At 31.1% G+C, this 18,997-nt stretch overlaps 1 protein-coding gene across 1 annotated transcript; it reads right to left on the reverse strand.

Moving 5' to 3' along the window:
* Positions 1-785: 785 nt before the first annotated feature.
* LOC139425358 (monocarboxylate transporter 5-like) lies at positions 786-17,439 on the reverse strand. The gene is made up of 7 exons (XM_071179655.1): positions 17,119-17,439; positions 12,633-12,776; positions 10,456-10,725; positions 9,351-9,649; positions 6,120-6,456; positions 4,735-5,022; positions 786-3,024 (listed from the first exon to the last, which is right to left on the reverse strand). Exons 1-7 carry the CDS (start codon positions 17,312-17,314, stop codon positions 2,822-2,824), a joined length of 1,737 nt encoding a protein of 578 aa, XP_071035756.1. The 5' UTR covers positions 17,315-17,439; the 3' UTR covers positions 786-2,821.
* Positions 17,440-18,997: the final 1,558 nt, after the last annotated feature.

An 18,997-nucleotide genomic window follows, 5' to 3' on the forward strand; every position in this document is an offset into this window, starting at 1 on the left:
TAAATATTACTGTCAGATTTTTACCAAGTTGTACAAAACAAAAGTATTGAATTACAAATTAAAATAAGAAGTAGATTTTTAAAAATATTTAATTGCATATTAAAAAATTAGGGCTACAATAACTTTAATGTGCACCCATGTATTAAACAATTAATGTGCAACAGATATCTAATTGTTAAGATATAAAACTTTAAAAAGGTTGGTATTAAAACTTACATAGTAGCACTCAAAATGTTCAATGACAAAATTGAGGTTTGTCTGCTGCAACTACCAGAGAATAGATATTTACATTTTAAATTTAAAATTTACAAATATGTGTGTAAATATTTTCGTTCAAAATGAGTGGTTTCAGAAAGTTAAATCGGAGAATTTCTTCGAGAAAATTTCTGATACACAAATTATATTCACAAAATACAAAAAAAAAAAAATGAAATGAAAAAGAGCAACATACACAATTATTTTTGTATTTGAATAAATATTTTCTTGGATTCAAACCTGATCAATAACTTTTTTGGCACCGTTGGTATGATAAATTTCACAGGAACGAGGAAATTAGGTTTTTATTACTTAGAAATGTATTTTGAACCCATATAGATTTTTTACGAAAATTGTCCGCAAAAAAATGACAACTAATATATTTTAGTTAGCGGGCCGGATGCGGCCCCCGGGCCGCCAGTTGGAAACCACTGTTCTAGACGTACTAAAATAAAGTATTAACACTGAAATAAACATTAATTCTAAATACTTTTTATAAAAATTATTTTAAAATTAAGACAAATAAATCATACAGCTGGGATATAGTTTTTAATATACACAAATAATATACATACATACATACAATTTCTTTAATTGTAAGTCAAAAAGTAATTGAACATTCACAAAAAAAGACATGGATAGAAAATAATGAAGGCATCACTCCGCATGAAAACACAATATTACATTTTTAAAATTTTTCTCGGACTATTTTAGAAAATATAATTTCAAAAATTTCTTCCTCGATAAAATATTCTCTGAACGAAATTCGCTAAATTTTTGCTTTCTAAATTTTTTTTGGATTTATAATTTAGAATATTATTAATAAAATATTTACTAAGTTATGAGCCATTAAAATTTTGGCAAATGGAAACACATGCAGATGGTGATCTGTAATCACATTTCTTAACAAAAAGTTTTAAGACTCTTGTTAGAAGTGAAGTTAAAGGCTTACACAAGTTAATATTTAAGTAAGGAGAAAATAAAAGCATTATCAAAATCTGAAGAATCACTATTGTGGAAGGTGAAAATTAAAACTAATTTGTTTACCAGATAAAATTTCAAAGTATTTCACTCCCTCTCAATTTCGTTTAACAATCAAACAGGTTTTCATGTGTTTTAGCTAATCTTCCTCCATAGTGATTCGACAAAAAACACATTTCTTAATTAAATATTGCCTCTCCTTCATTTATTTATATTTATATTACATCATTTTTGACTTGAATTGTAAACATACCTGTATATTAATGAAGGTTATTTTATACGAAATAGTAAATATTTCTTATGCTGTTATTATTTGCTAATTTCCAATATTTTAAACTTTTTACGAGTATTAATCATTGTCTAATTATAAAACTTTTCATAATCTGTGGATACATTTCTTCCGATTTATTTTGTTTCTACTTGAAATAAATTTAAATTTAATAATCTAATACGCATAACACTTAAAGTATTTAAATAGTAAATTCCATGGATCAATTTAAAGAGAAATTTAAAGAATAAATTGGTTGTAAAGATGATATTACACTTATTGAAAGTTACTAGATAAATCAGCCAAGCTTCCTTGGAATTCACATTGCTAAAAATTTCTTGGCCAAATTATTTGACGCATTACGAGATTCTATGTAAAATCTTAATTATTAGGAGATACTACACAGTATTATTGTTTTTACGCTACAGAAACCGGTTTGCACTTGTTTACGTTCGTGTATCAATGGGTTAAATGAGACGATGCATCATATAAATTCTACAAGTGGATAAATTAGACGATATATTATATAAATATAGAATATTTATTATATCAGGTACTATATTAGTATATTATAATAATTACACCAAATTACCAGACGCCTGTAGTGTTTCAGTAATTACATGTTTTACACGAGTTTATATGAAATACATTTATGTTTAAACATACATGTAATGGGATTTTAGTCAGGAGACTTTTCATATACTTCCTATTGCTATTTATTTTTAACGCATTGCATCACAACGTAAGCCGACCGGCCTGTGTAGGGGGCAGCCTTGCATCAGAAAGGTCCTGGGTTCGAATCCCGAGCAAGGCATGGATGTTTTTTTCTCTGTGTGTGTGTTCTATGTCCTTTCTCCTTTGTGTGCGAATGTAACCCCTCCCCCCTATAAACGGGTTGTAGTTGTGTGAATGGCGTGGCGGAAGTCGAATTCCTGGCCATAGATGGCGCCACTGAAAAACAGAAATAATCGCACCCCCACTGCCTAAACAGGCATACGACAAAAAAAATCACAATGTAAACCAATTGATACACGAACATAATTAAGTGCAAACCGGTTTCAGCCGCGTAAAAACAATAAAGCTGTATAGTACCACCTGATAATTAAGATTTTACATAGAATCTTATAGTGCGTCCAATAATTTGGCCGGGGATTGTAGTATGAAGCAATATTTTTCTGCAGCATGGGCTCTCAAAGAATAAGGAGTCTAAATAACTCAAAGTTATAACTTAAAATTTCTGAACAGTGATGGAGAAGAACACGTTGCTTAAAAGTTCATTTCTTCAAATTTGTACAAGTCATAAGTTATAAGTCATAATCATCTTGGCTTGGACTCTTCCTTTGTTCGTTTTTCAATATTTTGGAACAAGTTTTTGTTGTTCAATTCGTCCTGAAAGCTTTCACCGTAGTAGTACTTGACGACCACGGGTTCCATCAACCACATCCCTCCAGACATCACTGAAACTCCTCCCACCAAGTAGAACATACCATCATACGATCCCACATAATCCCTGAAATATCCTGAAAAAACAGTTTTTAGAAAATCTTTTACAATGATCCCGAAAATATAATATTATGACTTTAAATTAAAATCACGAAAAAATAACATTATGACTTTAAATTCAAGTCTAATGTTTTATAATGGTAAAGAATACGGTATAAACTTATTCCAATCAAATATTGCCTAATTTATAGCATTGGGTTTACACAGATAAATGACTGGGTCTTAATTATTCTTTCTGAACTATTTTATGTATTAAAATAAATAATACATAAACTAAATAAAGTAAAATTTATTTTGAGTTTATGTATGACGGTTAAATTTTGAACTGTAATGTCATTACTGTGACGCTTATCTTCACTTGTTGCAGAATCACAACTAAACATTTAAAATAGCTTTATCGTAAATTCCAAAAATAATTGATCAGATTGTAAATATTGAAGGAACTTCCATTAGCACACAGAACTTTAACACAATTAAATAAACGCTCTTGAGTAAAGTCTTGAGAAATACGTGTCGAAAAGGTTAATCACGAGCTTATAGTTCAAGTTTGATCAACTTTTTGACCATTATAAAGTTTAGCAATAGTTATATCGAACAAAAAAGGTATATTATATAAGATCCGAAATAGAGAGGCAGTGCAGTGTGCTTTACAGAGACGCTATGAAGTGCAGTATGGGTAAAATCTCTCCATACCAATTAGTCCTTTTTTTATATATTAATTAGTTAAAGTATTTTATGTTAACAATATATTATAACCGTCGTTGAACAGTCGACCCAATTTTTTATGGGTTTACGACTACTAAAGTTCAACTCTGTAGCCTTGTAATTTTGAACCAAATCCAGAAGACAAGGGAACTCCTGGATAGAGTATTGGGAGAAATATACCTTCGTGGAGGACTTTTTGATTGAGCTAATCCGCATTTGCGTAACATTGAGAGGAAGACCACGAGAACCTCTCACGGTTAGCCTGACTGCAAGGGGACTCTAGCCCATGATCCGTCTACCACTGAGGATATTTCACGTCAGTACTGTGGTCGTTGCAAGCCGGATGCGAAATTCGTATCGACTGGGATTCGAACCTGGTTCACCGCATTGCAAGGCAAATGCTCCATCCTCTGAGCCATGGCGGCTCATGTTAGCAATATAAGATAACTTTAAATAAATGTGATTATTTAATTATAATGGAATATGCCTAATTATTTATTGTCCACACCATCGTAATATAGCGTCCGTCCGTTTTGAATTTTAACACCGTCACTAGCTCCAAATGAAGCAAAAATGCTGTCTTAAATTTATTACAACGTTTTGCTGTAAATGGCTTAGAAACAGTTTTTATTGGCGTAACCTCATAGAAAAAAAATAGCATGGTTTATGGTGACCATTAGCCATTGGCGCACCTAAGATACTGTTTATAAGACAACTATGCCGAAAAAGCACTGCAAGAACTTGGCATTTTTGTAGAGCATTGAGAACTATTCATTTGTGAAACTGAGAAATGAGGAAAAAACAGATTAGATATTTTTCATCTCATTTATCAAAAGTTCGAAACTGAAAAAAAAAATCCAAGGTACTTTTTTTTAATTCTATGCGTCAATTATTTAAATGTGTGTAATTGTATCAAAAATATAAATTCCTCATTAAAATATGTTTGTTTACTTGTGCCCTTATCCTGAATAATATTATCTAGATTTCAAGGAATTTTCTTGTCATGATTCACTTTTACCTACCTATCATTGGTGGTACACAGAAGGAAACTAATCCTGAAAGAAATCCGACGTTTGCTAAAGCCACTGATTGACTGTGAATATCCACATACTTGAGTACTAGTACCGGAAACAGCACCAACATACTTCCTGCTGCCGCTCCGTAAAGCACAAGAGTTGCCATAAAAGCATAAAGTGACATGGCCATTGGGAAGAGAGCGATAAAGACTCCTTGTAACACAAGCATTGCACACATGAAAGCGGGAATGGTCATGATGCCTCTATCAGTCACCCAACCAAAACCAAGCCTTCCTAAAAAACATGAATTCTTTAAGAAAAAGCATGGATCTATATGGTCTCTAAAAAATCTACATGGTTTATAAAAAACATGGACTTTTTATTGCTTTTTTTCTTTCTTGTTGCCCAAGAAAATTTTAAAAATATTTTTTTTTAACAGCAGGCACTGAGTTTTGCCTCTGAAATGCTTCTTTTTAACGTTACCCGGTGAGCCCCTGTTAACCTCAGTCTCGGTGGCGAGCAACATTACCCATGCTACACTACCACGCAATACTACCCATTCATAGGGTGGGCCACATTCACACATCACAGAACAACACGCAGAGAAAAACACATATGCCTTGAGCGGGATTCGAAACAGCAACTATTTTCTTCGCAATCAGGCACGCTAACCGCTCGGCCACCCAACTGGCATTTCTAAAATATTGAGAGCATATTCGTATTATTTATTTGAAATATATTTTGCATACGACCTAGTTATTAAACTTTATGTTCTATACATTGGGACTGAGGATAATTTTCAATTTAAATTTAGATCATTTAAAAAGTTATTAGAATTTTTGAAAAAATCATGAAATTTGCAAAAAGTATTTTATTTGTCTGAAATAAATGAAAACGTTTGCTTACTATTACGTATTACCCTGATTTAAAATATCAAAATGAGTCTTATAATTCTTAAAAACATTTAAATAAAATAATTACTTTACCTATAAGGGTATGTTTTTAAAAATATATGAAACCAACTCTATCAAATTTTCTCTCACGGATAATTTTTTTAATTACAAATTTATAATATTCTCAACACTTCAAAATTTACAATTTTTACCCTACTTTTATGTAACTATCTGTGCAAAAAATTTTGAACTTGATGAATAAATTTTTTTTGCTTGTGTTTCGCTTATACCCATGTTCGAAAATGCAAATTTCAAATTAATATAAGTTATCACTAGTATTGGCTTTGTCGTCTCTTAGTGGCCAAGAAAATTATGTTTTTTTATAAAAACTTATGAAGTTTAAGTAAAATTTGCTACTTGTTTATTGAAACTTTAAATAATTCATAAAATCATTCTTTCCGAGTAGAATTATGTGGAATGTTAGAAGCTAGTACCTACCAACTAAATCTCCGAGAGCAAGTCCGTTAATGAGGTATTTCCCATAACTTTCATCGATTCCTTTATCTATGGCATAATCAACAAGCACAGTCAGAATTGGAATGAAAATAACTATGTATGTTGACATGCACACACTTATGAGGATGTAAACTGGATTGCTGTAAACCCTTCCCATCATCTTGATGGTGTCCAAGACACTTGTTCTGTTTCCCTTTGTTTTGGTTTGGCTTTCAGAAGACGGTGGTATGTCGCCATTTTTTTCAGCCACTTGTTCCGATATCGTGTGCAATTGCCCATTGTTTTCTACTTCTTCTTCTTCTTCGAGGGTGGGAGAAACCTAGAAATAAATACTTTATTTTTTGATTGAATGATTGCCAACACACCTCAAATTTGAATAAAAAATATTGCATTATTTTTAGGGTTGCATTATTTTGAAAAATTGAAAAATATTGCATTATTTTCACAGTTGAAACCTGTAAGAAAAAATGGTTTCTTAATGAATTTTGCGATGATTGTGATAAATTTAACTTAGTATTTTTCTATCTTATTTTACACATTATAATCTTCATTTTATCATGTTGCGAATAAAAAAAAAATTAATCAATTAATTGATTAATAATTTGATTTCCTTAAACTACAGTTTTATTGCACCTAAAATTTTTAAAAACTAAATTTTTTTCATAAAACGTTGTTAGTTTCAAAAAGAATTTAAAAAATGACCTAAAATAAGTTATATTTTTAAAGATTACTCAAAATTAGTCAACCCAATTGAAGCGTGCAATGAAAACTATATTTACTGCGAACATTGTGTTAAAGTTTGAAGTAAATCTGATGAAAATTGTAATAGTTAGAGCTACAGCAAGTAAGAGAAACACAGTTCCGAGAAAATTGCGTTCAAAATTTTGAGATCAATAATCTATATAAATATACAAAATTTTGCAACTAACTATAATGCATCAATACCAAGTTAAAAAGATGCTTTTTCTCTATCACTTCCAGCGTCTCAAGAGCTAGTCTAGCTCGTTTTCTTCTCGATCTACCCTCATGTGATGCCTACCCTCACGATCTACCATCATGTGTTTTACAGTAGCAACCGAAATTCTACAGTCATCTCCATTTTGAGTTCTACTCTTCATTTGAAATTCTGCAGTCATTTGTCTGCTGGGCTTCTCTTTACATATTTCTAATTGATATTTAATTATCAGTAACCCTTTGCAACCTTCATTAAAATTATTTCAGCTAAATAAGTTCAAATATTTTGTATTAAAAGTACCATTTTCTTTTCCTTACATATTTTAGACAAATTATTTCAATGAAATAGTTAAAATAATAGAATTTTACTAAAATGTTTTGATAAAATGGGGGAATTAATCAACTGAGCGGAGAAGTTCGCATGATTATATATGTCACAGCGTGTCCTGCCTCGCTCGACATATTATGCTGTAACTTTTACATTTTTTCAAAACTCAATTCAATTATTTGGTTAAATAATACTAAGGGGATAAACTATCTAGAAATACATAAAATAATTTTTTTTTAAATTTTCCTATGTTGTTAACTGTGCCCTTACTGTTGTGTACTGTGCCTTTAAGAATAGAATGTTATTAGCTGTTGCTGCGAACAAAAAAAGATCAATAAAAAGTTTGTACGTGTGTCCCTAATACAATTTGTATACATCATCCAAGAAAGGTTAAGAGTCTATTTCTGTGCTTCAGGGCTCTATTTGTTATTAGTCATGATACGAAAGTTTTGTAATCTTTATTTCGGTCTGAGGCTATGAACCGCGTCTGAGTTAGTATATCTCTTCTCAAATTTCTATACTGCACCAATCAGTCTCGACAAAATCAAAGCGTGCGTTTGAATACACACTCCAAGCGTTTCATCGGCTATCAGGATCGAACTCGTGATTCACGTTTTCAGCACATGGGGTCTTGTAAATTTTGTAAATTTGCAAATTTTGTAAATCGAAGTCACATTGCTCTAAAGTTTCTTAACTAAGAAGAACCTTTATATTTAACTTTCTTAAGGTTGCAATTACCTTGTTTATAAAGTTTACGTATCTAAATTGATAGTTTTGTGTTACCATTTAGTTTTGCAGTTTTGTACTCTTCTTTCTGCTAAATACTCTACGAAAAGGTCGAGTATTAAATATCAAAAGTTTGTTTAATTTTCAAAGCTCCTTAAAAAGTTTCCCCTTGAGACAAGCAGAGCAAAGCAACATTTTATGTAAATGTCTAAGTTATTTACAACGATGGGGAGAGCAAAATCATTTTAAATTAAATTTACTAAATGCAGAATCAAATGATACTAAACATGAACTTTGTTAACGCTGTATCACCTCGTGTCTCTTTGATTCACGTATGTATATTCTGCAGTAACTCCGCGTTTGCTGCAGTACATGCGTAGGTGAACATTTAAAATAGAATACGTTATTACAAAAAGTCTCTGAAAGTTTTACTCGCCTTCGCATTGAAGGTTAACTTGGTGTAAACAACAACAGAACTCCTGAAGGCAGGTACCTATCGACTAGAAACTGCTTGGTAAGCTCCAAGCCGTCACTGGGATTCGAACCCCAGTCCTTCACAATGACAGCTTAATGCTTTAGCCACAGTGTAATCGTGACTCGCAACACTTAAAAATTAGAAACATCGTCACAAATTCTAAGTTTATGTTTAAAAATAAAAAATAATAATAAAATGGCAAACATATTGTCTTGTTGATTATTCTTTTAATCATTTATACATATTTATTTCTGTACAGATAAATATAATATTATTTATATTACATAGATTATTTATATTATCTATATTATAATAATTTATATTAGTTATTCTTTTATTGATTGTTTATGTTAATTAATTGCTTAGATTTATCGAATATTTATATTTATTGATCTTTATTTATTGGGTCTAATAGTTGTTGCCTGTTTATATTTACGGAATGAAAAGCATCAGCGAAAAAAAAATACACACTTCCAAAATAAAGTACAATGCTTGAAAAATTTAAACGGTGGGGTTAATTATAGGTCTAGGCTTGAAAAAAAAAAAGAAAAATTGGTAACATGGATTTTGTGTTGATTGCTGTTTCGATTGTTTAGATATTTGTTTCTAGTTTATGAGTTATTGTTTATACTTGTATAGTACCCGATAGTACCCTTTATAATACCTGAAAATGAAAGTTCAAATAATTTTAAGAACAGTTACTAAAATTTTGAAAAAAATAAATACTTACGTGGCACTGTTTCATTTTGTATCGAGTGCAAACGACTCTCTGTTCTTCCTCAGAATTTGGAAAACTTTCATTTCCCCTGAGATGTGAGAAAATTCCTTTAGTGTCTTCAAGATGGTTGCTGTTAATGGGGTACACTAGCTCCTCAGCTGGATTGTTACTCAGAGACCTCTGGCGGGCCAACCTCTTTTGATTACAAACGTTTTCAATTTCATGTTGCTCCAAAATTATTGTAACATCTGTATCAATTGTTTCAACCGATTCTTTCAGCTTGGCTGCTTCTTCAGCTTTTTTGCGAGCCACTATAAATTATTCATTAAGTCACTCTTAGAGTATAATTCTTAGGATAATAAACAGAAAAAACCACGCGAATCTTATATAGTAACATATTACATAATAACATTGAAGTACTTTGTACAACTAAATAGGATTCTTTTCACAACACTTAAATATTTACTTTATTTTCTTCATACATACAGAGAACAGTCGGCAAAGAATTCTGTTAGGTTAAAAAACATTTCGCTAAAAAAAGAGCAAATTCTAAAAGAAATTAAAATGAACAACTTAAAGAATAAAAATGCTGTTGCCAGCCAATTTTTTGAAAGTTAACTTAGAAATGACAAACCAAACGATGTTAACAAAATGACGTAGAAAGCGCAACTAGATCAAAATTATACAAGAGCAACTAGATCAAAATTATGATACCTGAGCTCTTGACGTAACAAACATATTAACATATTTAATAACTGGATTTTTACGAACAAAAATTCACGCAACGGAATAATTGCATTTTTACGAACAAAAATTCACGCATCGAAATAATTGGATTTTTACGAACAAAAATTCACGTACCGGAATAATTGCATTTTTACGAAAAAAAATTCACGTAGGGGAAGTTTAAGTTGAGATATACTTTTCAAATAGTACTAAGCACTATGAACTAAACCAAAACCACTTTCTTGGAAAAAAACACTTTTTTTTAACTGATTCGATATTCCATGTATAACACTGTTTTTTTTTTAACTGATACTACAGAGATGCTTCTATATTTTTAAAAGTACAGAAAAAAAATTTTTTTAAAGAATATTATAGAGTTAGCTTGACTTACATAGTCTGGCATATTTTTCAGGATTTTCCACCCATGATGGTGATTTGAGCATGAGTGCTGGCGGTAGAACATTCAAAATGACGCCGCCAAGAATGAGAAAACCTCCACTAAGTCCATAGGTGTCTAGCACAGTTTCGATCAAAATAGGAAAACCTAAACTTCCAACACAAGCTCCTGATAAAGCTATTCCTGATGCTGTAGCCCTATATTTCTCAAAATATTGATTTACAACTACCTGGAAGAGTGTGTTAGCAAAAGCAAATCCAACACCTGCATAAATACATTATATTATTACTCATATATAATATTTTTTTGATTGTAAAAAAATATCATAAGGAAAAAAATACGAAAAAGTAACAGCTATATTAATTATAGATACACTGATTTCAGTAATATTAATTACAAAGATTTTATTTTCTTAAATAATTAAAGTTAATTACATTATTCACTTCAAAGAAATTAGTTCAATCATTCATTTAATCAAATAACTCTTTTTAGTCTCACTAAATAATTAATTTTAAAAAGATTAATAATATTTTTTAACATTAGTATTCGTTGAATTTTTTAAATAATTCTTTAGGTTATATTAACTATTTAATTGAATCTTATTTATTCATTTCATTCATATGAAATACTTTGTTTCAAATAAAATTACTAGTTCCATTATTTTAAATAAGTACGAAGATAAGTTCCATTTTCTTAAATTATTTGATTCAATGTTAATTATAATAATAAGAAACATTAGAAAATTATTATATTTGTTTTAACAATTACTTAAGATTTGAATGGAATATGTTACTACATTTTTATGATACCTAAAAACGTAATCATTTTTCACTCAATACTTGATGTTATCTGAGAATTTTCCAAAATAAGTAGATACATTGGAAAAAACATATGTCACTATTACTCACGATATGTGTAAATTTTATCTCCAGAAGAATATTATAAATTGATATTGATATAAATTGATTGGAAATTACTCAGGATATGTGCAAATGTTATCTCGAGATCAATATTATAAATTCATAAAGAAGAATGCTAAATATTGGTAGGAATATTATATAGCATAGTTTGTGTTGATAACTTTAAAAAAAATGATTGAGTTATAGAGAAATCTAGTTGTAGTTTTAAGTTATTTCAAATAATTTTATGATGATCACTCATTTCTTTAACTTGTTATTTTTAGAATTCTTATGAAGAAATTTCTGTAATTACAGCCTTTCACTAATGTTTCTTCAAGAATAATTTATTTCGTTTGATTGCAAGCATTGAACAGATAATCCATTTAGAATTTGCAATTGCATTAATGTTTAATTCCGTAGTCTTTTTATTTTAAATCTAACTTTAAGAAAAAATAAGCTCCTTTATCAAACATTGCATTGAGGCGAAACTAATCGGAATAAGTGCTATACGAGAGGAAAACCACGAAATCTTACTATACTTCACCCGACAGCTGGGGAACCCATGATTCATTTACCTATAGAGGTGTCCAAGTTAGAGGCAGCAATTGACTAGTAAAGTTCAATCAATTGCTGTAAATTGTGGTCTTGAATGGTAACCAGTTAATTACACTGTTCCTATAGAACAATTCTGATTCCCATTCCAACGGAAACGTCACTAATTGGTTGCTGCAAGTAACCGATTGATCATTGATGAATTTTCAGTAGGCAAGTAGGGGAAGTGACCTCAGCTTACATCTTTTAAAGTAAATTTTCCATCAGCACTGCGATCGGTACTAGTCGGGTGCTTTATGCGCGAATATACCAGCCACCGCTTGGATTCAAATCTGAATCTCCTTATTGATAGGCAAGCAATCTATCTCCTGAGCCATTGCGGCTTATTTTACTAAATAATTGTAAAAATTGAACTACCACAATAAGGATCGGAAGTTTATATGGAAGAAAAAATAATTCTAATTCATACGCCTTTCGCTGCGAACCCCTTTTACGATACATCCTCGAGTAAACGTGTTATCCAAGCCCTCTTTTGTTTTATTGATCTCAGTAGATAATTTAAGATGTTTTTGGTTCCTCAAAAAGTAATGAGAGATCTCTAATGTGCATTGATTTTCATACATTATTTTTACAAGGATTCGAAAAAATATATTAAAGGTGGTTATTACGTGATACCCATCATGATTAATTGTTAATAAAATATATTATTTAACCTCTTACCATGCATTCCACCCCAAAAAACAGTCAGCCAGGTTATATTCGGTGCAATGCAACACAGCGCTGCCCCTAGTGCTGCGATTACTCCTCCACAGAATGTCACTGTCCGTATGCCAAAACTTTGACCTACGATACCAACCAATGGACCTAATAGTGAAACCATAACACAAATTTTAATGTATCCTCCAAATAATACATGGAAAAGCAGCAAAACAATGTCAGTAGGTGTTTAGTTTTTTTTTTCTTAATTTATTTTTTACTAAACACTTCTAAACATTAATTGTAATAAATATAGGTACATAACTGTATTTAAGCATATAATACTTTTAATAAGGTACTATACTCTTCGTAAACAGAATAGGCTTTTCAAAGTTTCGTAATTTCCTCACTCTCCACAAATTCCCCCTCTCTGTTACCATGGTTTCGGAGAATCTTGCTTTATTCCCTACTGCAATACGGTTCAGTAAGAGGTTTGAATATACTGGAGAAAGGGGAAAGTTTAACGAAACAATTGGGACGGAGAGAGGAAAAGTGTCTTGAGTGGTGAAATCGCGTAAGCTTGAGATACCTATTCTATTTACAAAGAGAATAGAAATGTATTAAAAGGAGAATTAAAAACCGTCTGGTTTGTACCAGTTTTGCACACAGTTTTAAAATTTGTTTATCCAAAGACATTTCCATGCAAAGAATAAATTTTAGTAAATATTTATTACTTTTTATTATTTTATAGAGTAATAGTCGAAAAATATTTGAATTTGAAGGTATACATTTTTTTATATCAATTCAAAGTATGTAATTTTACATGGCAAACTGTGAAATTTGAGCGAAATCGGTTGAATAGCTCCTGAGTAATTGGATTTTAAATGCCTGGCTATTTTGAAATTCAATTTCTCAGGAAATATTCCCCCGATTTTGCTCATATTTTGTATTTTGCCATGCAAAATTATTCCTTAAAAATGATGCAAAAAATTTTATATTTTACAATTCAAAATTTTCTCGACCATTCTCAAATAAAATAATAAAAAATAATAGATATTTATTAAGAGTTCTTTTTTACATGGATAACAAAATCATTCGTTTATCTTTGAATAAACGAATTTTATAATGGCGTGCAAAATTTTTTTCAAATGGATTAAAAAGTTCACGAGTTATAGCGATATACGCACAAGAAGTAAAATTAACATCAAATGATAAAAACTTTGGAGCTCTCTCCTGACCAAACTATTGAGACCATATTTCCCAGACTGCGGTCACCCCTTATATTTCGGGGGTCAGAAATCCGAATGCGTCGAAAAGAAGGAATGTTTTTTCAGAGAAAGTACGTTTATGTGTCAGATTTCGTAACTTAAAATATCGTCTGCAGTTATTAATTAGAATATTTGAGATCACCTCGAGCCATTAAGATTAGACTTAGAATATGAAAATCTGATTATTAGATCAGAAGAGTTATTCAGGGTACTCTTTTTTTTTATTCACACTGTATGGACTCACAATTTTAAATAACCATTTCCCAAAAACTCTTGCTTTTAAATATCATTACTACAAAAACTAGTAGAGGGCAATATATACCACAGTAAGCAATAATTACCCTGTAGCCAGGGTAACTCTTAATAGCCTAAACACACTACTGGCTATAAAAATTTCTACCCCATGAAACGGCGTAACATGGAATTTACATGACAGATTTGGTTCCTTGGTTCCTATTGAATCTTAAGAATAAAATACACCGAAGAGTCACTACATTATGACCACCCTCCATTTATAACAATGGGCTCGCCCAGGTTTTCATGGTTTCTCACCCAGGAACAATGTTTTCATGGGGCACATAAATTCTCATAGAACAATCCCTGACGTCTGTAAGCTACTTGAACATAGTTGCAGACCAGGTTCACCCATTCATGACAACAGTTTTTCCTGCGGGGGATGGTGTTTACCAACCGGATAATGCACCATGTCATAAAGGTCGAATCGTCATGGATTGGTTCAAGGAACATTCCAGTGACTTTCAAGTCATGTCTTGGTCCCCAAATTCGCCTAACCTTAATCCAATAGAGCATTTGTGGTCCTACTTGGAAAACCAAATGCGTGCTGCCACGCTACCCCCTCGCAATGTGAGGGAATTGCAGGACCAGTTGGTGAGCGCTTGGTACCAGATACCTCAGACTACCTATCAGCACCTTGTGGAATCAATGCCACAGCGGGTGCTAGCAATTTTGAGGGTTAAAGGTTGTCCTACATGTTATTAGCAGGGTGGTCATAATGGAATGGCTCTTAGATGTATATAAATGATGACATGGTGTGGTATGTAAAATAATAGATTTTCACCACATTCATGAAAAGCAGACTGCAATGGCGACGCCTACAATGCTTTTAAATTCAAGTTAAACTTTAAAACTAACGCATTCGTTAGAAGATAGCTTCCCTGCGTTACAACTTCAGCATCGAAAGTAAAATAAATGTCATAACATTGAATTTACCCTGATTAACACGCAGCGTTTTGGCTGCTTGGTTTCTCTATTGACTCTTAAGAACTGGGCAGCAAAATTTCAGTTGAGGAAATAGCTATTCATTACAAATAGTTACGTGTAAATGACGACATTTTATAATTATTTTTTTAAAACCAATGAGAGGCTGCCATCTGTTTACTAGAAGTGTATAAAAGATTTGTGAGTTTTTTTATAAGTATTGGTGTCTCTAGATATCGTCATTTCTAGTTATCGATGATTGCGAATGTAGTTTCTGTACAGCAAGATGCTGCATTTTTTTCATTTGATTTATATTACTAAATGACTTTGGATTCCACTATTAGTTTTAATTTTTCTTAAACATACACGTAAATAAAACGCATGGCTATTAGATGTACTAATTAGTTTGGGAAAGGAAAAATAATGCCAAAATATTTGGCTTCAAGCAAATTTTGTTGACGTATCACATTCGAAAATTTTTCAAGAAAAATTAATCATTTTTGTTTTATTTTTTTAAAGTAAAACCCATTTTATTATCTAAATAGTGTAATTAATAATATGCATTTAAGGATTGAGAAACCAAGAGAAAAATAGGCAAATAAGCTTCTTTAACATTAAGAAACAGCACATTCAATTTAAAAGAAAACTTGTGTTCTAAGATTTTCTTCATTTTATTACATCTATAAGATTAAATTAGAATTCATTGGATACAACTTTAGAGGTATTATATTTTAAGTCATATAAAGGTATCAATTTATATTAAATTTGTGATTAAACGTTTTTGGAAATTTTAATGGTAATAAACAAACAAAAAGCATTTCTGAATTTAAAAATATAGGTGACGGCTTTCTTTTTCTGTCTTGAGCATGCTTTTATTAGGTTAAAGAAAATTTAGACAAAAAAATATTAACATTAGATGTCTATAATTTTGAAAGTGATAAAAATCAAAAGTGCTTTTAAACTGTTTTCTTTTAAGGTCACGAAGAGGAAAAATAAGATTAAAATAATCTAAAACCGATTTTTTTTCTTCATGTAGAAGTTTAAAAGCAGTTCCTTAACGAAATTCGATCTTTACTAATGATCTTTGATAATTTTAATTCCTGTTTTGCTTTTCCCCATCTCAAAAACGATTGTTGCTGATTCTGAAATATTTTGTTTTCTTTTTTTATTTATATATTAGTTTATGACTCCTAAACACCACACTGTTTTGATAAGGATTCGAAAGGAGTATTAAGGGTGGTTATTACAAAACAACCTTATTAAAATTTTATGTGATAGTGAATATACAAATACATTTCTTATTATAGAAATTCATTGTTATAGGGACCGTATACAAATTACTACTTACAAAATTGTATAGAAAATAATATTGAAATCTTCCGATTCTTACAAAAAAATCTATTACATAATTGTACAATAAATTGCATTTATTGTACAATAAATTTGTCCATCTTTGTATAAATTTATTGTGATAGGAAAATGTTTTTTCTTAATCAGTTGCAGTTACTGAACTTTATTCGTTTCGCTTCAGAAGATGCCAGAGTTGTTACTCATTTCGCGTTACCCATTGGCCACCTGTGAACCAAAGTCACGGAGGCGAGTAACATTGCCCACGCCACACTGCCACAAACTTGTTTATAGGGTGGGCCACATTCAAACATCACACACAACAGAGGACATCACAAGAGAGAGAAACATCCATGCCCAGATCGGGATTCGATCCTGCAGCCATTGGCTTCGCAGTCAGGCGCGCTAACAGCTCGGCCACCTGGCCGGCCGAAAAATATGTTTACGCTTAGAAAGTTTCAAATTGAAGTGCTAAACGGAAAGAATGCTTGCACACACAAAAATGATTAAAACAGAGAGAAAGAAATAAAAAAAATTCAAATCTTAAGCCAAATCAAGATAATCTAAACTATTGAAATTTGCAAGAAACAAAATGGTTGTTTTTGAAGATTTATTCAATAAAGTGTTCTTTAACCTATTTTAGATAAAATTCCAAACCAATTTCATCAATACTTCACCTGAGCACATTCGTATAGAATTCCTCACAGCAAAAGGGAAAGAGGCTTCCTGTCTCGTTACATTATACTGTTGAAAAACATAAACATACAAAATACCGATCATCCTGGATAATCCAGATAACAGCATATTGATCATACAACCTGCACCAGCAATCACCCATGCCCACCCTTCATCGGGCATTTCCAAATTCACCATCTTGATTTTCAACGATCTTACAGCACTAACGGTTCAAATTTAGTACTCATTGAGTTTTGATGAAGCTCGACTGTTTTGAAAAATGTACAGTACTGGCATGTAAGTTATCTGAACAACTCTTGAAAAGAAGGAAGTTAATCGGCGACACAATATTTGCATAGGATTTAGGTAAGAAGGACGGTAATTGAAATGTGCGAAAAGAAAAATTACAATCCCTAAATTTTTGTCATTTCCTCTTTTGAACTTAAAAGGCAGATAAAAAACAATCAAGATGTCTCTGACAAGGTCAAGTGCTTCAAGTTTGAGGCAGTGAAGATGTTAAAGCTGAACTCAACAATATTTTATATTTATTTTTTACGTTGCTAAATATTTACTTACTATTTTGCGACAGAAAAAAATTATTTTTTAAATAACTGTTGACTAAGGTTGTAAAGTGGTTCTGCTTAACTTTGTCTGTACAGTGATTTATACCGGAGAAAGACATTATCATCTTCAAGCTACAATGTTTATCTTAAAGAGATACATTAGGACCATATGGACCAACGGAAGTTTGAATTTAACAACACAGCATTGTTGTATTTGCTTATTATGTTTTTAAGCGCATAAGTTCACGAAGGACATTTAAATTAGTGAAGAAATGTATATTTAAATAAACATTCAGAGTGATCAAGGAATTAGTTTTTAAAGATGATTCAAATAAAGAATGAAAATTATACGTTAAATAAACATTTAGATTGGTCCTGAAAAAAAAATTTTTTTTAATTTTTGCTCTTTAAAATATAAAAAGCACTATACTCCGTAGAAAATTTTTTTTTTTAAATTATAAGAAAATAAAACACGTCTTTTTATTATTAGAAAGTAGAAAAGAAATAAATGCTGATGCATGAAGCCCTTTAAATACCAATGTCCATAAGTCATCCTAAAAGCAATGTGAAAGATGATATATGAGCACAATATTTGGTATAAACATCCAAAACCATTTTACATGAAAACACCGATGAAAATTAATTGATTAAAACCTTTAACTATTTCAGTGTAATTATAAGCCAATGTAAAAATAATTAACTGATTAAAGTCTCCACACCCAAACCATGTGACAGAAACCCATCATTTTTAATTAGCTCTTACATTTTCGTTTATATTGAAAGAAAGAATCCTTTTAATTAGTTTTTCTGTTTCCAAATTAACTACATTTCTTGCCTCGCTGCGTTTTAGTAAAAATTAATGTCACCATGTCTTCTTAAATGTCAAAGCTTTTGTCTACCTTGATTTAGGGGGAACCCCACCCTGAATATTTCAAAAATTCGAAAAAATTTTTTTTTGCATTTTTCGAATCTTTGTACCCTTCCTAATATCTGTCTAAAACGATTTCTCGGTACCTAACTTCGTTTGGAAGTTATGCCGGAAAATAGAGAGTCGTCGCTAAGCAGGTAGAAGGGCCCGTTCGGCTGGATTAGGAGGGGCGACATTCTTTTTGTGTCTCATCCATTCTGTTGACTGTATATAAGGCATTTTATTTATCGACCATTATATATATGAAATTAAACGTTTTCCCCTACCATAAGTCAAAACTTTAAACACGTTTTTCTCAAAACGCTGTTTTTTGACCTGGCCTAACGTTTTTCTCATGATCTATACAGCGAATTAAGCTGTTCTTTATTTTAAATTACGTAAAAATATATT

Source organism: Parasteatoda tepidariorum, chromosome 4, assembly GCF_043381705.1.
Source record: "Parasteatoda tepidariorum isolate YZ-2023 chromosome 4, CAS_Ptep_4.0, whole genome shotgun sequence".
In the NCBI taxonomy this organism is placed as follows: Eukaryota; Metazoa; Arthropoda; class Arachnida; order Araneae; family Theridiidae; genus Parasteatoda; species Parasteatoda tepidariorum.

Coding starts and splice junctions, on each gene's coding strand:
- LOC139425358 (XM_071179655.1), bottom strand. CDS start 17,314: ATGGTGAATTTGGAAATGCCCGATGAAGGGTGGGCATGGGTGATTGCT. Junction 12,777..17,118: donor TTCTATACGAATGTGCTCAG/GTGAAGTATTGA, acceptor TTTCACTATTAG/GTCCATTGGTTGGTATCGTA. Junction 3,025..4,734: donor CTGTGTACCACCAATGATAG/GTAGGTAAAAGT, acceptor CTGTTTTTTCAG/GATATTTCAGGGATTATGTG.